The sequence below is a fragment of the Coffea arabica genome, chromosome 3e (genome assembly GCF_036785885.1).
Source record: "Coffea arabica cultivar ET-39 chromosome 3e, Coffea Arabica ET-39 HiFi, whole genome shotgun sequence".
Taxonomy (NCBI): domain Eukaryota; kingdom Viridiplantae; phylum Streptophyta; class Magnoliopsida; order Gentianales; family Rubiaceae; genus Coffea; species Coffea arabica.
In genome coordinates this window covers 46586784-46613626 of record NC_092315.1, presented here as the reverse complement: position 1 = coordinate 46613626, position 26843 = coordinate 46586784, and the positions used below count along the sequence as shown (strand labels likewise).

Genomic DNA, 26843 nt, shown 5'->3' with positions numbered 1-26843 from the left:
GGGACAAATGTGCTAATAAAATTCATAATAAGGGATTAAGTTCATTTTGAAAAATAGAGGGTGCTAAGTGAAATTGTCATAAGTCTCACTCGAACTTTGTACAATCTATCCCAATTCAAGATTTGGCAGAGTTGCAAAACTTACCATGTAGTTTGGCCAAATTACAGTTATACTTCATAAATAGCCAAATATTTTTCAAGTATCCCCCGCATATGATAACGTTCTAGATCTCCATAACTCTTTTATAATTTGACCTAATTACATTTGCCTCTCTTGACGCTTGCCCAAATCACAAAAGGAATTGCATTCATTGTACAAGTCATTGTCTAAACACATTGAATAACCAGATAATTATTATAAAAAAAAAACTCCACATGTCACTTGATCTTAACTATGTAAATGACAGCAACATGAATAAGATTTTACTAAAATTACTTTTTAAAAAAAAAAAAATTTCGTAGTAGGAAGGGATGGAATTTAAGAACTTTTAAGTTTTGAGATTTGAAATTCCTAAAGTATCATGTGCATAATCCTTTTTTCCTATCATAAGCTACAATTAGTGCAACCAAAACCCAAGTCATGAGGCATCATCAATTATAACATTGAAGTCACCAAAGGAGTTGATTTAGCCACCAAGTTTTGCTGAAACCATTTAAAGCCAATTAGTGCGTATCCCTTCTTTTTTTTTTTTTTTTTCTCTAATTTACTTCATGAGTTTAGGTCTCCAACTCGATTCATTTTCTTTGGTCTCCATTTTCATTTATCATGATCGTCAAGAAGTCCTTTTGCAAGTATACATTCCTATGATATTACCAATCATGTTTAATTAATTACCCACTACAAACGTGACAAAGTTAATTGAGACTAACAATGACCTAAAACTTACAATTTTTCTTTCAAAATAAACTAATGCAACTTGACTTGGTTGAGCTAAGAAAACGGAAAATAAAATGTGCAAGCAACGCATGTGTGTACATGCATTTGTCCCAGGATATGACAAGAGACACTAGATTAGTATCTAGTTACAATATACTTCTTGTCACTTTAAGTTCACCTACTGCAAATGTGACAAAATCAATTGAGAATAACAATGACCTAAAACTTGCAAATTTTCTTTCAACATAAACTAATGCAACTAGACTTGGCTGAGCTAAGAAAACAGAAAATAAAATATACAAACAAGGCAGACGTATACATGCATTGGTCCCCAGGATATAGTAGAATAACATCTAGTTACAATATAATGTAATTGTTGTTTTCATCTTGTTTGTCACCTCTGTGACGATTATTATACTCTAACAGTGATAACAACAAGATTTGAGCATCAGAAAATTTAGAAACCGGAGGAGGAAAGATACAATATTAATTTTAGACACGATCATAGCTTGATATACAAGATATAATCCTTGATTGGTGTGGATTTAATTATATAATAACCTGTACTAATACGACTTTCAATCAGATTTAAAAGCACAAGCGAAGGTTGATTATCTTTTGTTAATTTATTGCTCTAATGGGGTTCTTTGTGGTGCAGGTAAGAGCTTAAAAGCATAAGCCGACACAAAATTGGTTGTTAGTAGCATACTGTTAAATTGATTTTACATTCATGATATAGAAGACAAAAAATCCTTGATTAGTGTGATATTGACCAGAGAGAGAAAAAAAAATGAAATTGTGGGACGACTAACCCTTATCAATAAGCTGAGATTGGTTGTTAGTGTTTATTGTCACTAATGTTTTCTGGTGCAATAAACTCAAAAGCATAAACTGACATAAGATTGGTTGTTAGAAGCATATTGTTAGATTAGCTAGCGGATGCAATTACTAGGGCAACTGCCTCCAAGATTTAGGAATTTTAGGGACTGATCCTCAAGTTGGACAAACTTTGCTGAAAAATAAATGTAATTAATCCTAATCTAAAAGTGATGAATCTTATCTACAAACTGTGAATGAAGATGATGCAAATCTAAAGCGGGGGTAAAAGAAACTTAAGCCTCTGTTTATACAATAATAGTAATGGAGACAGTAATAGTATCTGAGACTCGCTCTCTCAAGGTTGTACAAATAACTTTTTTTTTTTAAGAAAAAATAGAGGATCAATAGTAACTTATCACTTACTCTTGTGATGATTTGAACTCGTACCTCTATAGTAGCGGCTTGAACCGGTGACTTTTTGGTTTCAAATAAAGTGTTTTATCAACCAGATCATCTTTCATTGTGTCTAATACAATGAAGTTTTAGTTATTAGTAGGTATGAAGAGTACAACTATGAGTTTACCGATTAGGCTCAAGCTTTATATCGTAGAATGTACAGCACCAGAACATTGGTCCTGTTCAATTTCAGCTACTTAGGACAGTGGCCCCTAAACAAATAAATTAGAATGGATAAAGCAAATTGCTTTGTCACAATGGACGGTTGCTTCTTGTAATAAACAATAATAGAACGGAAAGGCAGACCTTTTGTATCTGTTCAATTAAAAAATGAGCAGGACTCATCTTGATAATCACTTATAAATACACAGCCCTTGCAACTTCATCAGTCACTCAGCAAAAACTTTTCTTCCTCACTTCAAAACTTGCCAAAAAAAAAAAAAAGCATTTCTGCCTCTGAAAGGATGGCTGAGAATCTGCTTATGAGTGCCTCAGTGGAGGTTTTACTGCAGAAAATAATCTCAGTCACTACTGAAAACATTAACCTTGTTTTTGGTGGTCCTCAAGAAATCTCATGCCTAATGGAGAACTGGTTTTCCCACTCCAGTGAAGAGACTAATGTTGTGCAGGCCATCAGACAAGAGTTGGAGGAATTGAAAGGATCTTTATCCAACATCCAAGCTGTCTCACAGGATAATCTGAGGCTGCAGGACAAGGCTGTGATCGTTACCCTTTGGCTGCAGAAACTTTCTGATTTAGCCGATGATGCTGATAATGCTTTGGCAGAGTTCGGCTATCAAATTCTCCAGCATGAGGTGGAGATGCTGAACCAAGAAAAACCAAAGGTAAGTCTCTTCTCCTGTCACTCTGATAAGAAAGCTTTTCGTCAAGAAATGATGCCTAAAGCAAGAGGCATCAGTAATAAGCTGGAGATGATCAATAAAGAAGTGAAAGACTTTTTAGCTTCTGAGAAATATGGAGCCACAACTGCTTCTTTCCCTCAGGTAGATGTAGTTCAGGAGGTTGGCTTCTTGATTGCTGACCTGAAAATCACAGAAAATGAGGAAAAGACATCTATAGAAAATTTCTGGTCCATAATAAAAGAAAAGGCAGGTGTAAGTGATGAAATAGCAATAGGCCTGGAGGACATAGGAAGGCACATTGCAGAAAAGTGTCAAGGTCTGTCTTTAGCAGCAAATTTACTTGGAGGTTTGTTACAAAACAAAAGAAGGGATTTCTGGTTGTCAATTTTAGAAAGCGAGGTACTAGATAAAGAAGATGTAATCTCTGCGATACTCAAATTGTGCTTTGAAAATCTACCGTCTCCATTCCTCAAAAGATGTTTTGCATTTTGTTCGATGTTTCCAAGGAACTCTGTTATAGAAAGGGACCAGCTAGTCCAGCTTTGGATGGCTGAAGGATTTATTGACCCGGGGTTGGGGATTTCTGTGATGGAGGAAATAGGAAATCAATACTTTGACACTTTGTTGCAGAATTCTTTACTTGAAATTGTAAGCAAGGATAACTTCAACAAAGTAACACATTGTAAAATGCATAATCTTGTCTATGATTTTGCATATTCTCTGTCAAGCTTCGAGAGCATCACCTTCTGCGAAAGTGATCAAGATGACATTCGTCAGATTCAACACCTTGCATTGGAGTCGTTTACAGAGGAAACCATGAAGATTGCCAAGGAGAAAGCAAGATATTTGAGGACATTATTCCTAAAGAACAATTTACCTGACAATAACTTGCTGAATCTAAACTTCTTGCATGTTTTAAACCTCTGTGATGCAGATATAGCAGAATTGCCAGCATCTATTGGAAAGCTAAGGCATTTAGAACACCTTGATCTCTCGAGGACAAAGATAAAGTCTATACCTGACTCTGCCTGCAACCTTTACAAGTTGAAGACATTGAGGATCATTGGATGTGAATCTCTTAAAGAACTCCCAAAAGATTTCAAGAATTTGCTATGCCTGAGACATCTTCATTTCTATTATGATGAGTTCTTCTCTATGCCATATGAATTTGGACGATTAAGTCACCTTCAAACACTGCCAATCTATAACGTGGGAGAGAAGTGTGGTCCTCCAATTGGGGAGCTGAAGCACTTGAAAGATCTCAAAGGCAAGCTGGAGATACGAAATCTTGATCTTGTGAAAGACAAAAAGGAAGCTCAGCAAGCAAATCTATTTGGGAAACCAAATTTGCAGGAGCTGGAACTTCGTTGGATTTATTTCCTAAGAGAAGGTCCAAACAATGATGAGAATGTGCTGGAAGGCCTTGAGCCTTACCACAATCTGAAAAGCTTAAGGATCGAATACTTCAAAGGTGACAGATTCCCATCATGGGTAATGAAGATGTCTGTTAAAGGAGGCTCTTTGCCACTTAACAATTTGGTGGAGATAAAACTGCAGCGGTGCACAAGATGCAAAGAAATCCCAACACTGGGGTCCCTACCACTTCTCCAAAATCTTGAGATACTTGAACTCTCAAAAGTTAGCTGCTTTGGATCATGGTTTTACAGTGCCAATAGATCAGATACCAACACCAGTGAAACTCAAGCAACAGAATCATTCTTTCCAGCACTCAAAAGCCTCACAATAAACAACATGCCAAGCCTACTAGATTGGAAAGGACCAGAAGAAATCTCTGCGTCTTATGAAGCCAAGACGTTTCATAGCCTTGAGAGATTGTTTCTTAGATGGAGTCCAAAGCTGATGACTGCTCCAAGTCATTTCCCTGCCCTCAAGGTGCTGAGGGTTGAATCCATCAAGAGCAGCTCGCCACTGGAGAGTATATGCAATTCCAAGCTGACCACCCTCACAAGTCTCCATGTTGAGGATGTACAGGAGCTAACTTCTCTTCCAGATGAGTTGCTCGAAAACAACACCAACCTTTCTCATCTGTGTATTATAAAGTGCCACTCTTTGACACACATTGTTCCTCATATGTCCGGTTGCAGTGCAGTGCTCCAAGAGTTGGTGATCAAGGAATGCGGGGCATTACAAGAATTTCCACCAGAAATTTACTCACTCAAATCTCTCAAAAGGCTCGAGGTATCATACTGCCCTAGTATCAAATTATTTCCAAATTTGAATGGACAGGGAGGCTTTCCATCCCTTCAGAGCTTGAAAGTTTTCATATGCCAAGGTTTGATCAGTGTACCAAGTGAGGTATTGGAGTCTTGCAAGTCTCTCCAATCCCTACGGGTGACAGACTGTGAAAATCTCATCGAGTTTTCTCCAAATTTTCAACAAATGTCTAACATTTCATTCATGGAAATTACTTCCTGCCCAAAGCTGAATACCATGCCCAAGGGGTTTGGTGCACTTAGCAACTTGGCTGACCTCGAGATGGGTCCTCTTTCAAATTCAATGGAGTTTGAAACATTCCAAACATGTTTTACAGGGCTTCAACAGCTTTCTTCACTTGTTTCTCTATTCTTAGTCGGGCAGCATCACTGGAATTCTTTGCCTGAAGAGCTTCAACACCTGACTGCTCTGAAAGAAATGACTTTATATGACTTTGGAATAGAAGTTTTGCCAGATTGGATAGGGAATCTTTCGTCGATTCAAAAGTTAGGGATCTTCAATTGCCGAAAACTTGAGTCCTTTCCCTCCAGAGAAATAATGGAAGGCCTCAAGAATTTGGAGAAGCTGGAAGTCGAGGACTGTAATCTGCTAGCAAGGAAATGGATGCTGCAAAATGAACCAGATTCTGAGTGGTTCAAAGTTTCCCATATTAAGAAAGTCATTCTAGATTTTGAAGAAGTTTCGGATCCAATCATCTGGAATATGTAAGTGCTTCCAAAACTATCCATTTTACAATTTACTCTTAGGAAGTTTTACATTCTTTACTTGCAAAAAAAAAATTCTTTACTTACTGCAAGTCCAATCTACTATAATATTTAATGTTTTTCTTTTCTCTTTATTCCACTGCAAACCTCACTTATGCAGGATCCATAGGATGATGGAAAAGCGAATGCAAAAAAGAAATAACGAGGAAAAGAAGAAGAAGAAGAAGACAAAGAAGACAAAGAAGAAGACAAATTCAAGTACTTCAACTAGCTGAAAAGTTGTAGTAGAAGATTGCCAATAAGGGACATGACTCAAAATTGGAAGGTTTTGAACAGTGTGTACAGGATAGAGATGGGAATAGGATATTTGTTGCCTATAGATCTGAACCATCATTCAACTCATGAAGATAAAAATACTATAAACGATGCTTTCCTGCAATCAGCCATACCAATGAGAGATATCTGAAAAGGAGAACTAGAAGGAAACTCGCAATAAACGAGTTTTTGAAAGAACCTGAAAGCGCAGTTGTGAGGTATAGTGCCAGAAATTAACCTTTTATTGTTAGTTATTTAGCCAACAGCTGAAACAAAATGACCGTTGGCTTAAATTCATACGTTTATTAACTCAATTAAAATTATCGTTGGCTTAAATTTGGTAATTAAGGTTTTAGGAAAATCTATGTATGAATATGACTCAAACTTTTTGGAAAATCTATGTATGAATATGACTCTACGAAATACCTAATTCAACAATAAAATTCTGAGGCAACAATTCATGCATAAAGCACCAACCAATTTAGTCGACCCCAGGAGGAAAAAAATGGTAATTTTATCGCATGGAGCTAATTAAAAGAGCCAATCACTTCAGTTAAGAACTTGTTTGTTTATTTTGACGAATTTAGAATCACTTTCCTACTTTATAATAAATTAATTCAAGCTGAAATTAATTCAACCTAAAGTAATTTGAATACTCGTAATTTTTAATAAATTCTCACCTTGTAGCCTAAAGTGAGATTCGCATGCAAAAATAGAAACTATAGAATTAGTCCTTTTACTGATTTGCAAGTATCAGACTTGCGTGGGGTGATATTTTTTCTGTTAATATTACTTACGGTGCTAACGATTCTGATCAAATAGAACTGAATGAAGGGTATAGGGTACAATATGTCTAAAACCAAAAATTTAGGGCACAATGTGCAAATTGCATACATGTTAAGGAGTGAAAAGTGGAATTAAGTCTTATTTTAATATTATACTTACCCGAAAAAGTTCACTATAGTAAAAAGCAGGTTTTAGCTACGGTGGAAAGTGAACATTTCTGCTCGCTGTGGGCAGAAGATTCAATATGAGAAGGCCAATGGTGCTTGGTGGGGCTGGGTAGAGGGAGGCAGCTTAAACATGTGCTCGGAACGCGTTAGGGCAGTTGTTTGTGGAAGCAAACAATAAGAATGCAATTCAGTCAAAAAAAAAAAAAAATCTTTGTTGATATTATAGGGAAGTCCTTTTGCAAATTTGGTCATCATAAAATGGCTCGATAATTGGAGATACTTTGGAAACTCTGCAGATATACGAGCCCCAACAAAAATGAAAATAAAAAAGTGAATGGCACCAAAGAAACATGAAAGAAAAAGAGGCTCGAGAATAAAGAAAATGGTGGACTTTTCAAATATAGTGTTGCAATTTTGTACTTGAAATGCTAAAAAATAACGACTCATAAGTATCGTAGAAGAATAAGCACTTAACCCCCATGAAATATTACTGGAGTTAAAAAAGATTTAGGTATTAACATGAGAATCAGGCAGGCAACAATTAAAAAGTTTGCGTGAATTTTCGGAATAAGGAGAAAGAAGGAGAAGGACAAAAAAGTAAAAGAAAGTTAGTTGATTCACTAAAGGATTAATATTCTATATATTGTCAATTTTGAATGAATGACAACTATGTAAAATTTAAATTTAAAATCTAAATTTTATACATATATTATAGATCCAATAGTGACAATATATAAATTGTCAGTGTACATAGGATTTATTTCCACTTAACCCCCATGAATAGTTTAGTTTCAATATGCATTTAGATTTAAATGAGTCATTTGAATCCATCAACTCAAAACTCCACGAAAAAATAAGTTTGACTAACAGTGCACAAGTGTAACAAATAATTCAAAATTAATTTTAACTTGAAAAGAATACTTGTGACGTGCATTCCTGAGACTAGCATACCCACTTTCAATAAAGAAAAGATTAAATCTTTTTTATACTATCTATACTAGAAAAATAATAATAATGATAGTGATAATGATCACAAACGGTTAATTTAAATTGCATGATTCAATCTATCAACTCAATCTAATGTATACCTATATTCAATCTATCAACTCAATCTATGAAATATTGACTGTTTTTGGGACTGTTTAGTCTTTTTAAATTTTTTTAAAATTTTTAAAAAATATCTCAAAATATATTCTAGAAACTCTTCTACTCTTAAATATTTCAAAATATTTTCTAAAAATATCCCAAAATATAATCTAAAAACTCTGCTACAATAAATTTTTTCAAAAATACCCCAAAAAATAACTAATCCAAACAGTTCACTTGCCGCTACCTGCTGGTTGCCTTTAAGTTAGTTGGACCATAAGGCTTGGACAATGCCCGTACTGAGTTATTGTGATAGTAGTGGTTCTGCGTTCAGTGGGAAGTTCATCCAACTTTCCACCGTAGAAGCAACCTACCTAATCATAAATAAATGAAGAGTATACCTATAAGTTAGTTAGAAGCAACCTGCCTTAAAGTTAGTTATACCTATATTGACTGTTTAGTCCTTTAGAAAGACTATCTTTTGAAAAACACTCCCATTCAAACAGAGCATTGGTTACTGCTACCTGCTGGTTGCCTTTAAGTTAGTTGGACCATAAGGCTTGGACAATGCCCATACTGAGTTATTGTGATAGTAATGGTTCTGCGTTCAGTGGGAAGTTCATCCAACTTTCCACCGTAGAAGCAACCAACCAACTTTCCACTGTAGAAGCAACCTACCTAATCATAAATAAATGAAGAGTTAGGCTTCTCATCCAATGAATTTAATATTACTCACAAGAAAATTGTTTTTGTCAAAATGGATGATTTATTCTTGAAAAAAAAACAACAATGAGACAATAGAGTATTGACGTTCATATTAGATTGTTAATCCATATGAGATTCTTTTGTTTCTAGTAATTATAAAATATTTTCATAAGAAAAGATATTATATTACTCTATTTAAAGATGGTAGCAGAGGATAGAAGACCTATACACCAAAACAAAGTAGACTAGATACAGCATCATCAGTTCATCAAACAATGTCAATGTCAAGAATTGGTGATTCCCAGAAGAGAGCAGTTGCTCATGTAGCTCTGTTTCCTAGTGCAGGAATAGGCCACTTGGTCCCATTTCTGAGATTGGCCGCCATGCTTGCTTCTCCTAATTGCCAATGCAGAGTTACCTTGATTGCTGTTCAGCCTCCAGTTTCTGCTGCAGAGTCCAACGAATTGTCTGCCTTCTTTGCTTCCCACCCTCAAATCAATCGGCTTGATTTTCATATCCTAATTCCCAGCAGTCCATCCGAATTTGCAGACGCGGAAAAACCTGATCCTTTCTTTGCTCGATTTCGAGCTGTTAGTAGCTCAGTTCATCTCCTGCATCCTCTCTTGGCTTCCTTATCTACTCCGCCTCTATCAGCCATCTTCGCTGACTTTCTTGTTGCAGCCGATATCAATCGTCTAGCTGATGAATTATCTATCCCCCTTTACATTGTATCCACCTCTTCAGCTAGATTTTTTTCGCTTATCGCTTGTCTTCCTGACTTGATACTCGAAAGCAAAAGTTCGGAAGACTCTAGCATTCAGCTTCCGGGTTTAGCTTCGGTGCCAATTTCAAGCCTTCCTCCTCCCTTCTTTACTCCAGATCATATTTTCACAGCCCACATCCGTTTAAATGCTCAATTTCTCTCGAAAGCCAAGGGTATTCTACTTAATAGCTTTGATTGGTTTGAGTCTGAAACAATTGCTGCAGTAAATACTGGCAGGGTGCTGGCTCATTTACCGCCTTTCCTCCCCATAGGACCATTCGAGCCTTGTAAGGCTGTCGTGAAAGCTGGCCCTTATCTGCAGTGGCTAGATGGCCAACCAAATGAGTCTGTAGTCTATGTTGGCTTTGGAAGCAGAACAGCATTGTCAAAGGAACAAATAAGAGAACTAGGAAATGGACTGGAGAGAAGTGGATGCAGATTTCTTTGGGTAATAAAGACAACAAAAGTTGACAAAGACGAGACGGAAGATCTGCAAGATTTGCTTGGCAGTTCATTTCTTGAAAGAACAAAGAAGAAGGGGCTAGTTTGTAAAGAATGGGTGGAGCAAGAGCAAGTTTTAGCGCATCCAGCAATCGGAGGATTTGTAAGCCATTGTGGGTGGAATTCTGTAACTGAAGCAGCTCGATTCGGGCTGCCTCTATTGGCTTGGCCTCTACATGGAGACCAAAAGTTGAACGCAGAAGTGACAGAGAAGGCAGGCCTTGGAGTGTGGATGAGGCATTGGGGTTGGCTGGGGGAGAATCTAGTGAAGGGAGAGGAGATTGGGGATCAAATTGTCCAGTTGATGCAGGATAAAACACTCAGGATAAAGGCAAAGAAGGTGAAAGAAGAAGCTAGGAAGGCCTATGAGGTTGGTGGGAGTTCTAAGAAAGTGCTTCTGGAAATCATAGAAAATCTTTGAGCTGAAGCCAGAAGAATGAAACTTGAAATGGGCAGAATCCAGATCACTAGTAGCAAAAATTTAGCTGAGGACTCTAATAAATTACTGTTATCTACTGTGGTAGAAGCAAAATTCCCACTTTTGTGCTATTTTTTCTCCTTGATTTATTGTTAATTACTCCAGATGATGTTTCTCTTCTTCTCTTTCTCTACTTTTTCCTCTCTTTCTAAATACATTAATTTATGATATCAAAAAATAATCCTTGCTTAGTGTAGAATTGACCTGATAGAAGGAAATGACCCTTGATTGGTGTGAACTTGATTATATAATCTTCACACTAATGCAACTTCACAGTTTTGAACTTAAACGCATGAGCTGAGAAGATTGGTTGCTTCTGTTTATTGCTGTTCACTGGTGTTTTCCGACCAGCTGGTCAGATTCATTTCTATTCGGACAATACATAGAGACAAATTGGTGTCAAGGTCTGCTCAATTTTACTTTCAGTGCCAGTCAATGCACAAATATTCAGTTTGGGGCCTGATCACATGAACACAAGGTGAATGTAGTGGAAGATGCAGTATTTTGGTACCATGAATTTGTGTCAAGAAGCATCACTTAGTACACAATCAAGTTCTATTGGCTACCATGATGAGTTTATGTTCTATATAGTTGACAGACAATTAAAATTTGTGCACTTGCATATACAGCACAACAATATTTTTCCAATTTTAACTAACCATGGCCCTTGATCCAGTAAATTTGAAACAAACACTTTTGTCACAATGTATGGTTACTACTTGAAACAAATAATAACGAACCACTGAGAGTTTATTATAGGCAAGGCATGGAAAAGTTGACTGCAGATCTATTGAATATGTTTACACTAACTAAAGTTTTACATACTTCATTTACCTTTGATAATCACTAAAAAGCACACAGGTCTTTGGAACTTCATTACTCTCTGAGCATCAGAATTTCTTCATCTCTGCAAACTTGTGCAGAACAAAAGCATTTCTTTGTGCTGTCCCTCGTTACAAATCCTCAGTCCTCCTGAACAGTAAACTCTTGGTAAATTGAATTTCAATTTTAATTTTACACATGTGTCATATATACATTGACAGTGCATATAAAATTAATCTTGTAAAGAAATCCGAAAAACCTGCATAATCCTTAAAGTGCTAGTTCTTTCTCTCACACACATAAGCCTTAATAATGGCATATAATCTGCATTCTCTAGGTCGTATTTTGTGGGCTAAACATTTATTCTTTGACATATTTACTTTATGTAAGTTATTGTAAAGCAATGCAGGAAACCTCCATAAGCATTGAAGTGCTTATTAAATAATTAACAACCTCCATTTGTGGAAACGTTCTTCAAATTCTTTTATTTCATAACATTAGCCGAAGTCGGTAGTTAGTTAAACACGTTTTTTCTTTCACAAATTACCCCATTTCCATGCAATGGTTAGAGTCGAAACGTTTTATTTTGCACATTTCTGCTCGCATTTTTTTTTTTATACATGAACAATGAATTTAAGAACCCAGAAACTTTCATATTCAGGCATTGATCGTTTGTTAATGGTCTAATAGGAAGGTGACAAGAACATCCCTCCTAACTTTTTTATTCTGTTGATTACTGTCTAGCTGTATTTAGATTATCATAATATGAGAATTATTGTATCAAACTGTTTTTTCAAAAAAAAAAAAAAATTTTTGGCAGACAATGAATCTATGTAATCTAAGGTTACTTCAAATGTTATAGTTGTTCGTGTTAATACTTTAATATCATAGTGATAATTATTTTTTACCAGAATTACAAAAAGCTAATTCTTATGGCAAATATTGAAATCTAATAATCATGCTTTGAGTTTTGCTAAAATACATTAAGTAGGTTGGGACATTCAAATTTTACCCCCTATGGTTTGGTGATTTAACATAGAAACCCCTTATGGTTTAAAAACTTATATATAATCCCCTCATGATTTAGGTTAAGGTGTTACTATTAGTTTTTTCATTAAAACTACCGGCCAATTGTAAAGAGTCAATATCAAACTAATAAATTGACAAAGCTATCCTTTCATTACCTTTTTTCTCCTCCAAACATAAAAAAGAAGAAATTGAAATATAAAAATAGATAAATAAGAACTAGAAAATATCATTAAAGATTTGGTTTAAACACCTATAATAATATTTGTAGTTAAAAAAGATTTAATATTTTTTGTTTCTTATTTATTTGTTTTATATTACCTTTCCATCTTTTTTATTTCTTATTTATTTTTTCATTTCGTTTCCATCTCTTTTGTATTTGGACAAAATTAAGTTTTTGTAGGCCAAAATATACGTTTTCAAAATCAACTCTTCTTTTTCCTAAAAAAAAAATTGAGAGAGAAAGAAAAGGAAAAAAAAAAAGAAAAAAGTAGTTAAAGGATGAATTTGTCAATTTATTAGTTTGGCTTTGACTTTTAATTATTGACCGTTAATTTTAACTGAAAAAACTAACGGTGATATTTTAACTCAAACCATGAGGAAGTTATATATAGACTTTTAAACAATAAGACGGTTATATGGTAAAGCAACAAACTACAGGGGATAAAAGGCAATTTGTCCTAAATAATATCCAATCAAATAAATTCTCCAAACCTAGCATAAATTGCATTGAATCAACAAAATGGTCCCTACTGCCAAGATCAAATATATATGTGTGTGTGAGTATAATTACAAAAAATAAATTGAATAAGGAAAGTTCTTGATGATGAAAGGCAACTGTAATTCAATTTCATCAAACAAACATTCTCAGAACACATCTACAAGCAGGCATTGTATGATAAATTCAAAATAGACAACCCACTGTATGATAAAAAGCAGGCGGAAAAAGCTAATATCCAAAGCCAGTCAAAATAAGTCACATTGTCACATTCGTTCCAAAGATCAAAAGCACAATACAGAGCATGAAAAAGGGAAAGCTCCAATGTAAGGCAAAGCTTGGCCAAAAGTTCTTGCTTGTGGTGAACAGGGGCTCTCAAGTTTCGATTGAGCCTTGCCAGCTACAGACCTGGGAAAGGGCAAGAAAAATGGTCTCAGAAGACAAGAATCAAACGTGATTTCTCAAGCCTAAACGTTAGATAAGAAGTTAAAATGAAAGCGGCTATTTTTGAAATTGGCATAAAGGTTTGACAACCTAAACACCCGAATTACTGCTGGCATGTAGAGAATAACATTCAATGAGTCCCAACAATTTCTAGTTATCTATATTTTTCAGCTAGCATATGTACTCCAGTAAATATAAATAAGAGGAATTTCATTTCACAAATGAATGGAGAAAATGGATAGGTTGCTGAAAATTCATATAATAGACTTACGAGTGATCAGAGGAAGTATAAAGAGGTTTTATCCAATTCATGCTGATCATGATCTCCAACATGAACTCTTTATAACGACTTTGACCTCTCCTGTTTCTTCACTAATATTCATGGCCGATTCTTCTACAGATTGTCCACACCAATTCACTTCAATCAATTGCAGTGAAAGTATATCCACAAAATCCGACGGAATTTCTCCAAGGTCTCTGCAATTTTGTAAGACAAGTCTTTCAAGCTTGGGAAAATCATCACAAGAGGCATTCCATTGAACAATGTTCAAATTGTCTAAGCTCAAGAACTTAAGATTCTGAAACTCTTCTTCCACGTCCCATATCATCCCCTCAAAGGCACCAGAAAGTAACTTGAGAACTTCCAGGTTTGGTAGTCTCCCAATTGTGGAGATATGACTCCATGGAAGGCGAAAGTTTGATAAAGTCAATTTCTTTAGATTCAAAGGGAGGATGAACTCGCCATTGTTAAGAGGGCTTCCATAGTAGAATATCTTGAGTGACTCCAAATGAGTTAGACATTTCAATCTCGGAAACTGATTGCAGTTCGTGGAAGAATCTGGTGATTCATAGAATATGCCACTCAGTTTGCAAAGATTTGGAAACCTCTTCAGCATCCTTTCTGCATCTTCACCACAAGAAAGAGACAGGCAGGAAAAACTGACCAAATTTTCTAAAACAGAGCAGTTTTCAGACACTGCATCATCCAAGTTGAAAGCAACATGGATTTTCACATGAAGATGCCTCAGACTTGTCAGGCTCCAAATCGTACCTGGCAAGATGATCTTACCACTCAATCCTTTCACAATAAGAGTTTCCAGTTTCCTGAGGTTGCCTAATGATTTTGGAATAGATGTCACATACCCCCCAACAGCTAAATATCTCAAGTGAATCAGTAGTCCAATTTCGACAGGAAAAGAAGCCATGTCCATGCATTCGAAATCCAACACCTTAAGTAATTTAAAGTTGTGCAAAATTAATGAGATGTCGTAAGGCCGTCTAGTTTTGGAATCTGTAGAGGCAAAAAAAACCAAAGAACGGGTGCCCAGGCCAGAAGGTCTTGATCCAAGAAAATGATTTTGCTTCAAACTTACAGCCAACCGATAGGATGCAAATGAAACAGGAGGCAAATGGTAAAAATCAAATTCAAAACTATAATCTGAACTGGGAAACCAAGCATATGGCTTATCACACCTGGTTACTAACTGAAAGAAGTTTGCTTCTTCGGCTTCTGACAGACAGAAATCAAGCATAAAAGAGTGAAGACGGCATGCTTTGACTTTGCCATTGGATCTTCTTTTGGAGATTATTACCAAGCTTGCGCCAATCAACTCCATCAAAAAATCCTCTGCCAAATCTTCAAAGCTCTTTGTCTGCGTTTTTGGTATTAACCCTTCTGCAAGCCACAACTGAATCAACTTGCTAACAAGAATATCTTTGTTTTTACCAAGAACTCCCATATAGAGAAAGCATGGTTTTAGATATTCCGGCAAGTATTGGTAGCTTAGTTCTAGGACTGATCGGCATTGAGCTTCTGGGTCATTGAGTACCTGGGAGCTCAAGCTGTTTGCTATTTTCTTCCACGAATTTCTGCTCATTTCTGTCATTTTCAGTATACCAGCTACAGCAACAATTGCAAGAGGCAATCCTCCACAGTGCCGAGCAATTTCTTTTCCAACTGCCACTAACTCTTTGGGGCAATCTTCCACATTGAATACCTTCATGTTTAATAACCTGAAACTTTCATCCTCAGAGAGCGCACGAAGACAATGAGGTTCTCTATATGGATTGATTTCCCTGGCCAATTCATACAAACGAGTGGTTACCAGAATTCTACTTCCATTGTGGTCATCCGGGAAAATTCCTTTCAAGTCATCAAAAGCTCCATCATCCCAAACGTCATCCATAACTATGAGATACCTGTTTCTCAGCAAGACTCTACGCAATGTGTTTTGGAGATCATCATCATTCATTTCAGAAATCCCGTCAGTAAGCCCCCTAATATCTGCTAAAATCTGGAGCAATAATTGCCTTTGCTCGCATACTTGGGAAACAGTGCACCATGCACGAATATGGAAGTGCTGCATAACTTCTGGAATGTTGTATAATTTCCTCGCCACTGTAGTCTTGCCTAAACCGGACATTCCAATAACAGAAACAATATCTAGCCGTGGGGTTCCTTTAATAAGCATGTCTATTATCATTTCTTCTCGGTCCGGTAGATCCACCACAATTTCATCGATTGCCGGTGTGCCATCCCTTGGGACCGTATCGCGCGAAACTTGGGTCACATTTTTGGAATCTTGGACTTTAGCATCACGGATGGCCAAATGAATTCCACAGGCCTTCTCATTAACAACTCTTAACTCCTGCAGTACATCGTTTAACCAGAAGAAATCCTGCCATTGAGCATCAACCTCAATTGAATCAATCACATAGTCCGCTTTATACGCCAAATGGATGATGTGATTACCAATATCTTTCAGCTCCTGATCCTCCTCAATCTTTAACTTTGAAACATCTACCAAAAAAGAACTCAATGACTGGAGATGCAGTTGAATTTCTTCAATGTGGTGCTTCACCAATGCAATTGACACAGGATCATATTTCAGCAGCTCCACAAGGTTTCTTGACAGAGAATCAACGAAATTCAAATTCAGTCTGAAAGTCCTAGGGAAAGCAAACAGTGGAAATTGGGGAATTATATCTTTGAACTTTGCCTTCATCAACTGATTCACCTTATCTAACAGCTGAGAAAATGAAAGGATCATTTCATCTTGTGCGATAAGAAAAGAATAATTGAAAATTGTTAGACTCCTGAAAAAAACTTCAATTGGTTTGAAGGCTCTGAAGACGTCCTTTCTATTCTTCATTCGCTCATCTGAGAGAATTAGTGAAAAGTACTCAAGGTTCTGAAGATGAAGTGCAATTCGATCTTTCCCATTGGCCATGGAAGTTGCGTCACTTTTCAACAGTAATAACTCCGTTAGAAACAACTCTTCCCTGAAAATCACAATCTTAAAAAAAAGTAGGAGAAGTGAGTTCTTCACGATAGGTCCAGTGATTTTCTTGTCCCTAAATGACTGATGAAGAGATTCTACTTCCTCAAACAATGATTCAGTGAATGCCAACATCTTTTCCCCATCCTCAATCTTCTCAAGAGGTAAATTTTTGGAATATATGCTCAGATTTCTCGGGATATCTTTCCAATCTGAAAGCATACTGGAGGAGGACGACGAATTACTGCTAATTTTGCTCATATTACGGATTTGCACCACGAGGGAAAGCTCGGCTCTGAGAAAACAAATTCTTGTAAGTAACTCAGAGCACTGAGGAGAGTCATTTAGTTTATGCCCCTTGCGACTATTCGCTTCAAAGAGCGACGCCATCTCAACGAGCATTGCATTGATTTCTGGAAAGAAACTTTGTATTGCATCATTGTTCTTTAATTTAGTAGTAGCGTCAACAAAAAGAGTTACCAGGGAAGTCACCTCTTTTCGAAAATCACCATGTTCAGAATTGAAGAGACAGTTGCAGAATTGCATAACAATATCCAAGTTCTCATCCTCGTTATTATTACTGCAGCAGAGAGCCAAAAGGAAATTGAGATGGAACCTCATGAAATTGGGATTTCTTGGATGAATCTCATGGTGCAAATCCTCCACGAACTTACTCAGCTCACCTTTTTCCACTTGGATCCGGCCTGTTTTGCAATCCAACCAGTGATCAGAACACCGATTTGCAATCCGAAGGACCAAAGATACCACATGACCGAGGGAGGCATCAATACTAGGCACTGCATCATCTGTTGTTGCTCCTGCCCCTGCTCCTACGCCTGCTCCTCCCAGGTATGGGAATTTGGGATCGCTTAGTAATAGACCAAAGTAACGCTTGATGGACTTTAGACTGTTGTAGAAGGTAAAGACTTGATCCCGTATACCAAAGTGTTCATGACCCAAGTGATCTAGCACAATCTGCCTGATTCTGAGCACGTTTGATTGTGCATGGCTGACAAATCTTGGCCAAAAGGAAACACCAAGAGTTGCAGGAGACATCAGCTGTGATTGGAGTGAGCTGCTGATGGTGCTCCCTCCTGTTGAGCACGACGAGTACAGATAGTCAAGAGCTTCTCCAACTTCAGCCATCAATCGCTTGGTTTTTGTTTCACAATCACGAGCTAACTGGAGAAGGAACTGTGATTCTGGACCCTCATTGTCCTCCTCCTCTCCATCAGAAATACGATTAAGGTCATGGGCAATCTCCTCGGCTGCAGCTTCAATCTTGAGACCTGCATCACTCCCCTTATGACAGGACTCCCAAAGAATCCTCAGAACCCTCCAGTCCTTGTAGACCTGCTCTGCAGTGACCGATCGACGCCGTAACCCTTCCAAAACAGAATCAAGGCGATCCAAACTAGAAGCCGCGCCACCACCACCGGAAGCCATTATCTTCAAAATTTAAGGATGCAAAAAGTCGTCTTACAACAACGTTTTCTACCTACTTCAGAGTTTTAGACACATGCATACTGTTAGTATTCAGGCCAAAATAAAATAAATAATTGACGACTAATTAATCAAGATGATTTTTGTATATACACCAAACTATCCGCCATGTGAATTGATGTTTGGAACACAACCACCCCATTCGAATTTCAAGGTCAGAAAATAAAATAAAATTATGGATGTTGAAGACTAGAGACTAAGAGTGCATTTGATAAAATTAAAGTTTGAAAACTGAAATCTAAAATTTAAATTTATTAAATTATTTAATTATTAAGTATTAAATCTAATATATTTGAGTGTGTAACAAATCCAGTGATAGGTGAATTTTTATTACTCATTTTTCGAAATAAGTTTTGTTTAGAAAATTTAGTGCCACTTGATTAATTTAGATGTTTAACTTTTGGTTAAAATTTGAATCCATTAAATTTAAGTACTAAATTGAATTATCAAACAAGATTGTGCAACAACCCGACTTCATTGTTTTACTGCAGTATTATTATATTGGTTCCACCGTCTTGATAGTTGGTGCCTGCTGCTAAGCATCGATTAGCAGTTGAGAACTTAGCAAGTATTAGTATGAGATGACCCTTCCTTCATTAATTGACGACTAAAATTATTCAGATGTTGATTTTTTTAGACAAATGATATTGGCGCTCCGATAAAACCTCCATATACTCCACCCTTGTTTTTTCGCTTAATGAAATGACACAAAAATTTATAAAATATTCTGGGAGATTAAATTGCCCCCCTATCTCTTCACTAATAACTTCTTTACTTTATCTCTTCAATTCACTTAATTTTCTCCTGCTCTTAAATTAGTCATAAATCGTTATACAGCTACTAATAGATGAAACTCTTAATAGCGACGGTTCAAAAAATTTTGCGTGAGTATGAATTGTTTAGTTGCTCTTGAATAAAGTACAAGATTTGTGGTTTGGAGTTTTCTAATCCTCATCTTCTGTCTCTCCCCTCTTCCCTACCTCTTTTCTCTCTCCTCTCATAATCAACTCTCTTTCCCAAAACCTGCTAAACATGGGCCCTCGCTGTCACCAACCACACGACCATCCAAATTCTGACATCCCCAGTGTTTATTCCCCTTTTTTCCTCTTTCTTATTACTACTCCCTCCGTCCCCTTTTTCATCTGTTTCAAATTGTAGTCCACTTTCCAATTGAAGAATGTAGATGTATTTTAATTTTTCTAAAATACCCTTATTCAATGTAAGTAGTTATTACTATAAACTTACCTCATTTAATGAGAGTTGATTCTTTTTTTACCATCAATTCAAGTTCCCATAAAGTTGTACCATATTTAATGTGAGGGTATTTTAGGAAAATAGCAATCTAAATTTACTTTTCCAACAAAGTTAACTATTTTTTCTTAAACTGTGTGAAAAAAAAAAACAGAACTATCAAAGTGGGACGGAGAGAGTATAATTTTGAACCTTATTGTTGTTTCAATATCTTCATTTTTTTTTTTTTTTTACAGATTTCAATAAATTGAAGTTGCCAAATTGAAAGGCGTGGAGAGCATACTTAATTACCAAATTAGAGGGAAATGAAGATGGTGACAATGAAGAGTATAAAAATGGAATTGTGGAAATGAAAACTTTAGAGTAAGCATGGTCAACATCACGACTTTCATTGTTCCTCCTCCTCCTCCTCCTATGACTTCATAGAAAGATAGTATTATCCTCTCTTTTCTCTTCTTTCTTTCTTAACCTAAATTTTATCTTCTCTCATAAATTCCCAAACTAGGCCTAAGCCCTTTTTTTTTGGGAACATGTGCAACAAGCAGAATTACATCATTTACTGTACTATTATTTTGATTCCTAATCTTGATATTAAGCATTGATTAAGAGGTGAATATCTTATGCTCATCTTCTAAGGCGGAGTGAAAACTAGAAATCAATAACTAATTTACTAGAATTTATCTGTTAAGTTAGCACATATGAATAAGTTCAAAACGATTTCATACCTTAGTATACAATACTGGATATTATATAAGATAAATTACACTAACCTTCCTTATAATTTTTACAAAAGTTAGGAAACTTTCCTCTTGATATCAAAATAATAGGAACCTCCCATCTTCCTTGTTATACAATATCAAAAAGTTTCCCTACTCTTAATTAAATGAAGAAAACTAAGTATTTTTGTCATGAATTAGTTCTGCGTCAGCATAATGCCTTTACAATGACATAGGTAAATATTTCTAAAGAAAAATTAAGAAAAGTGGGTGAAACTAGTTTTTCTTTTCTTCAAAATCTGTGGTTACAAAAAATTGATGACACCTAATTATGTGTGTAGCCATAAAAGTTGGTCCTCTATCATTGTATTTTATTTCTTTCAGATTAAGTGCTTGTATTTCTAAGAAATATTAAATACTGAACCCCATTTGTAATTTGAAAAATAAAAATTTAAAGGAAAAGTGAAATTTGATTTTTTTGAGTTTTTTATGGAGTAAAATGAAGGGAAAAAGTAAAAACAAAACCAAGCGTACAATGGGACTTTTGAGACTTTTTTTGCCCATTAGAAGTTTAGGAAAAAAGTTTTGTCAAATTGAGGAGTTGCCACTCGATATTGAGTTTTAAGTGTATCAAATCACTCAAATTATCAATGAAAAAGTAGTTTTATTTTAAAAATTAAAGTAAAAACCCTTTGCCTAAACAATTCTTGTTATTTTGAATGCCAGATAAAACGAGTTTGGGACTGGAGGAAGGGGTTAGGTTGGATAGTAAGGTGGAAAATAATGTTAGTTGGAAGTTCTGAATTCAAAACACCTCACTTACAAGAGAGAGAGAGAGAGAGTTTGGAAGCTCAATTGTGAGGGAGTAACTCAAGCACCTTCTTACACCCAAATAAACCAGATGCTTGTCTAATTTCAATTTTAGTTTTAGAGCCAATGGTTAGTCTATTCAAGCTAAACAAGTAACCCAAAATAAATAAATAAACATAGTTAACTCAAGCTTTTCATTGGAAAAGTTATAGAATAATGCGCTCTCACATATGATCATATTTCACCAAAAAATAAGAAAAATGAATTTAAAAATTACAAAAGATCCTATGTCCTTTTTTTGGCTCACATGGTACTGAGAAAGCAATTAGTGAAAGAAAAAAAAATTATAGAATTACATAGGCCTAACTCCGTTTGGGCTCACATAAGTACAAAGAGAAATTCTGAGGAGGTCTTGGTTTAGTTATAGAATTACATAGGCCTAACTCCCTTTGGGCTCACGTAAGTACAAAGAGAAATTCTGAGGAGGTCTTAGTTTAGTGATTAAAATTGATACCTTAGAACTAGAGGTTCTGAGTTCTAATTTTTATATCCATTCCTCATTTCTTAAATCCCATCTTTCTCCTTTTTTTTTTTTGTAAAAAGGAAAAAAGTACAAAGAGAGATAAAGCAAATGACTAAGTTAGTCATACAGACCTAACTGCAACATTTTAATCAAATTTGTGGGTCGAACTAAAAATGACAGAAAGTTAGTGGCACAATTTAAAAAAGTAAACTAGAGGGACTGAGATGCAATTTCAGAAAATCTATCATCTTCTTCCTCCGGACACAATGCTATTTGACCCATATAGCTTTTTTCTTCTTTTATTTTGCCAAAATTACCAGACAATCTCACCTCCAGCCAGTCAACAAGACAAAAAAAAAAAAAAAGATAAAATTGAAAACAAGACAGATAAGGGGAAAAATTAACGTTGCCAAAAAAAAAGGGGAAATTAACGAATAATCATGTATTTCATGTACATAGTCCTAAGAAGAAGATATCTTACAGTGGTGGTGGTGTTAATTTCCAGTAACGGCGACAGCAGCTCCTCCCCTTGCTCGTTTTTCACTCTGATTTCCCTCTTCTTTTTCCTGCCTCTTAATGCCTGTGTTTATGTATTTCCTCGGCGCTAGTAATAGAGAAGACAGAGAGGGAGTTTGAGAAAGAAATTTTCCCTGATGATCATCGATGTTGTCAAGCTCTAAATGAGACCACAAACCAACCAAATGTATTCATCATAGACATAGATGGTACCACCGCCCAGTACATAATATGAAGGACATGAATAAGAAAGGTGAAAGGTTAAATAGTAAAATCAAAATCACTCTATAAATGGTAGCTAGATGAGCTTACACTCCAACTCTCCACCCTGGCTTTCACCCAATAAAACCATAAAAAGAGCAAAAAAGGAACCAAAAGGGAGGTTTCAGCTAAACTAAGAGGGTAACTTACCAAGGTAGTATGAGACATAATCAGAAAAATTGGACAAATTAAATATCAAAAACGAAATAAAGCATCTGGCTTCCTGCAACGATTTAGCGCATACGCAACCTTGCAGTAAATTCATTCGTCGAACAACATAATCCAGTATCACTTACGTGACAATCCAAGTTCCCAAATTCGGATGGTTCTTGTATCTCAGCTCATCAACTGCAGCGGCAACAGATGCAATATTCCATGGGTTACAAGAGATCAAAGTTTTAGGTTAGGAGCTCTATTTCCTGCTGCCGGTGCAACAAATACTCCAGCTTTAACCGCTGAAAGAAGTGTAGCGTCAAAAGGGTTTAAGAAGGTAGTCTTTGTGGTTGCTGGGGGTATCGTTTGGCTCCACTGAGAGATTTAGAAAGCCAACACCGTTGACATTGCACGGCCTATGAAAAGAATCTCTGAGAAGATTCACATATGCTTCACAATCTCACGATGGTCACAAAGAAGAACAAGCTAGCAGACCAGAATTCTCATAAATGAGCTCTTAAGGATGCAGAAGCCGTTTTAGAACAACGCCTTTTACCTACTGCAGAGTTGTATATAGTTGCATACCTTGTGTTTTCAGCCGAGAATGAAGGAAATAATTGACGACTAATTATTCGGATGATTTTTTTATATTTGTGTAACCATCAGCCTCGTGAGCTGATGTTTACCACTTTGGATTTTACTGTTTTGAAATGGAAGCCATGACTTTTGACTAAGCATGCGGAACAAGATAACTTTCATTATTTTACTTTAGTACGTATTATACTGAGGAGTTGAGAATTGAAGAACTATTAGTATAAAATCACCCTTCCCTGATTTAGACCTTTAGATAGTGTTCGTTTGTCATGAAAAGGAAAGGATATTGAAGGACTTTCCTATAAGTTTCGAACGTTTGTTTGTCAGAAAACTGAGGGGCTCACCACAAAAAATTTTCCCGTAACCGCTCATTTTCCCGTAAAATTTTTCCTATTGTAATTGATAGGAAAGTGAGTCACAAGAAAGTTCCAATTAATTAGATTTTTTTTATAACTTCATTCGTTCTAAACTATTTCCTCTATTCTAAACTTCTACGTAAATTAGAATATCTTAGAATTTACAATTGAAACAACCGCCTTGTAATTAGACATTTTATTCTTATTTTAACAATTAATGATTTAGTAATTTATTGAATTTATATGAAAATAGTATTTTTCTTCTTTTACATTTTACGCTCCTTTATTATGTCCATATATTTTTGAAATAACTTACACACACACACACATATATATAGACTTATTATTAAAGAATGCGATTAATTTTCAAGTAAACAACTCTTCTAATATGCAATGCAAAATTCTATAATTATTACATGTTTTTACATATATTAAATACCAAAAATGAAGAAGTACAATATTGAATATTTTCTATTAACGAACACAGTAGCTAATTTTTTCCTAACTTTCCAACTAAACAAACACAAGAATTTATATTTGTTTGCATCATTTTCTTTTAACCAAGCAAAGTTAATTTTCTTTTCCTTTATCACACTTCATTTCATTTTTTCATGACATAATTTCTTACACTTTCCTGTCAAACAAGCAGCGCCGTGCAGCTAAGATTCCAATATAACCTACATACTTTACTTACTTTTCTTCTTTCCTTTTGATCATTTTTATAGAAATAAAAAGTTAGTGGGAATCCATTCATATGTGACGTCTTCTAGTACCTGCCTTCAATTATTGACCTTTGAGATTTATAATCCATATGTAGTTTAAACTCTAAAGAATACTAGGGGGCACTCCTAAGCAACACATGGCTTTTGTAGTCTTACTCATGCTTTATGAAAAATATATCACCTGGCCCCAATCAAGATCCAAAAAATAAATAAATAAATAAATAAAGATAATGCTAATCAGCTATGTGCATTTTCCCTAGATACCTTTGTGAATTGCACCCACACAAAATGTCCCACGTCAAAAAAATAGCACGCTGATTGCAAAATACTGTTCAGTGAAGCTAAACATGCGGACAACAACGACACCTCACATCAGTAAAGCAACCCAAACCTCAGCCTTTTGATCGCTTCAACAAATTTCTGCTTATAGACAAACTGGTTGTCACCCCCGGGCACCTTTTTAGCTTTTACAGTTTCTTATCAGCTTATAAAGGTACTAATGTAGCTAAAAGAAAAGAAGTATTTTATAAAGAAATAAAAATATAAAGAGAGATGTCAACGAAGCCTTAATTTAGTAGTTAAAATTAAGGTCTTGGATTGTAATCCTTATCCCCTTCACGTTTCTCAAAAAGAGATAAAACAAATGACTAATTGAAAGTAATTGACACATAGCACAATAAATTAAGTGATGATCAGGCTAATAATCTTCGAAGTTAGTCCTAAAGACCTAACTGAAAACCTTTAAAACTAATTGTGGGGTCAAACTAAAATGACAGAAAGTTAGTGGCACAGTTTAAAAATAAAAGAAACTAGAGGGACCGAGATGTAATTTTAGAACTGTGTTTTCCTGTCCCTAGTTTGGTCGTCAGTATCACTTTTCAGTGATAATTCAGTGCCAATTTCTATATTTATGTAAAATGTCCTATTATTTAAGTTGTCATGCGTAGTTTATTTAAGTTTTCTTTATCCTTATATGATAAGTGGATTGGTACTAAATTTGATACCCGCAATGTTACAAAGGATCTCAACTGATCACCATCAATTCATCACACAGATATACAACCTTGAAGTGTGTATTAAGAAAAATGAAAAGGAATGGGAAACATATATATATATATGTTAGAGGTGGCAATTTGTCCCAAGTCCCAATGGGTTACCCATGCCCAAGGGGACTTTGGGCGGGATGGGTATTGGATTTTGATATTGGGTTTAAAATGGGACAAATCCCAATTGTACCCATTAATTGATGGGAATACTTGGGAAATACTTGGGTACCCATTGGGCTCAAATAACAAGGGCTCTGTTTGGTTTAGCTATTTTTGGGGGGTATTTTTGAAATATTTTATTATAGCAGTGTATATGAAAAATTTTTACTATAAAATTTTTTTGAAATATTTGATATACTAATATAGATGGGATGTTTTTTGCGTTATTGTATATTACTGTAACATTGTATTTGAAAAACTTATTTTTTGAAAAAATAGCCAATCCAAACGGAGTCTTAGATTAAAAAATTATCTTTAACAATTTTTATAGTCATACTAGAGAATATAATCTAGTAGTTTTCCTAGTCATTATCCACAAGAATTTTCAACATTTCAGTCAATTTAGACCTGTCATCTTTGGACAATGATGAGGATAAATATTCAACACCTTAAGTACCTTGGTCATCTTGATATATGTTGGAATATGACTGTATATCTATTTTTTCCTTTATTTGTTAATCCAATTTTTTTATGGGAATCCTGAGTATAAAGCACTTGCATGTTTATTTAATAAAACTAAAAAAAATTTAATAAATCAAAAATATTAAAATTATATAAAAAATAAAAATGAATTAAAGGAAAAAAAATATGTAGAAAATAGATTTGGGTATTGGGCGGGATCAATCTAAACCCATCCCAAAGTGATCCCGCCCAAGTTAGTCCCAAAACACATATGGGTAAGGTTGGGCCCAAACCCATATGACTCGGTTCCATCACAAACCCAAGCAAATCCCGCCCATCCCGCCCATTTTGCCACCTCTAATATATATGTATGACAAAATTATGGGAAAATTGGCGAATAATCATGCATTTCATATATTCCTAAGAAGATATCTTACAGTGCTTGTCCGGTGAAGATTGAGATGGTAGCGGTGAAGCGATTTCTAGTAACGGCAAAACCAGCTCCTCCCCTGGCTTGCTTTTCACTCTGATTTTCCTCTTCTTTTCAAAATTTGTAAAATAGTTTTGGAATGGATATTGAAATTCAATTTCTAAATTCCCGATTACCAACCGAATTATCAAATTTCATATTTTAATTAAAAATTTTATATATTTCATGCCCACAATATATCATATTACATATTAATGTATTAGTCAATAATGCTATAAGTTATAATTTATGCTTATGAA

The 26843-nt window shown here is 35.5% G+C and overlaps 3 protein-coding genes across 8 annotated transcripts; 2 read left to right on the top strand and 1 right to left on the bottom strand.

Moving 5' to 3' along the window:
- Positions 1 to 2535: 2535 nt before the first annotated feature.
- On the top strand, positions 2536 to 6392 carry LOC113736958 (putative disease resistance protein RGA3). Its single transcript, XM_027264185.2, has 2 exons — positions 2536 to 5953; positions 6114 to 6392. Exons 1-2 carry the CDS (start codon positions 2616 to 2618, stop codon positions 6226 to 6228), a joined length of 3453 nt encoding a protein of 1150 aa, XP_027119986.2. The 5' UTR covers positions 2536 to 2615; the 3' UTR covers positions 6229 to 6392.
- Positions 6393 to 9287: 2895 nt separating this feature from the next.
- LOC113736957 (UDP-glycosyltransferase 708C2-like) lies at positions 9288 to 10697 on the top strand. The gene has a single exon (XM_027264184.2). It carries the CDS (start codon positions 9288 to 9290, stop codon positions 10695 to 10697), a length of 1410 nt encoding a protein of 469 aa, XP_027119985.1.
- Positions 10698 to 13401: 2704 nt separating this feature from the next.
- On the bottom strand, positions 13402 to 23396 carry LOC113735996 (putative late blight resistance protein homolog R1A-4). 6 transcript variants are annotated; one of them, XM_072083569.1, is made up of 4 exons: positions 22919 to 23396; positions 22327 to 22495; positions 14036 to 18543; positions 13402 to 13728 (listed from the first exon to the last, which is right to left on the bottom strand). In XM_072083569.1, the coding sequence occupies exon 3, from the start codon at positions 18486 to 18488 to the stop codon at positions 14082 to 14084; it is 4407 nt and encodes a 1468-aa protein (XP_071939670.1). In that variant the 5' UTR covers positions 18489 to 18543; positions 22327 to 22495; positions 22919 to 23396; the 3' UTR covers positions 13402 to 13728; positions 14036 to 14081. The 6 variants fall into 6 exon arrangements, with proteins under 6 accessions (XP_071939670.1, XP_071939669.1, XP_071939672.1 ...); XM_072083568.1 differs by having other exon boundaries at positions 22327 to 22449; XM_072083571.1 differs by having other exon boundaries at positions 14036 to 18540; positions 22327 to 22449.
- Between the last annotated feature and the right edge of the window lie 3447 nt (positions 23397 to 26843).

What these genes read in the sequence shown, in the direction of transcription:
- LOC113736958 (XM_027264185.2), top strand. Translation starts at nt 2,616, where the DNA reads ATGGCTGAGAATCTGCTTATGAGTGCCTCAGTGGAGGTTTTACTGCAG. An exon ending in GATCCAATCATCTGGAATAT is followed by an intron (nt 5,954 to 6,113) that starts GTAAGTGCTTCC and finishes TCACTTATGCAG; the next exon opens with GATCCATAGGATGATGGAAA.
- LOC113736957 (XM_027264184.2), top strand. Translation starts at nt 9,288, where the DNA reads ATGTCAATGTCAAGAATTGGTGATTCCCAGAAGAGAGCAGTTGCTCAT.
- LOC113735996 (XM_072083567.1), bottom strand. Translation starts at nt 18,488, where the DNA reads ATGGCTTCCGGTGGTGGTGGCGCGGCTTCTAGTTTGGATCGCCTTGAT.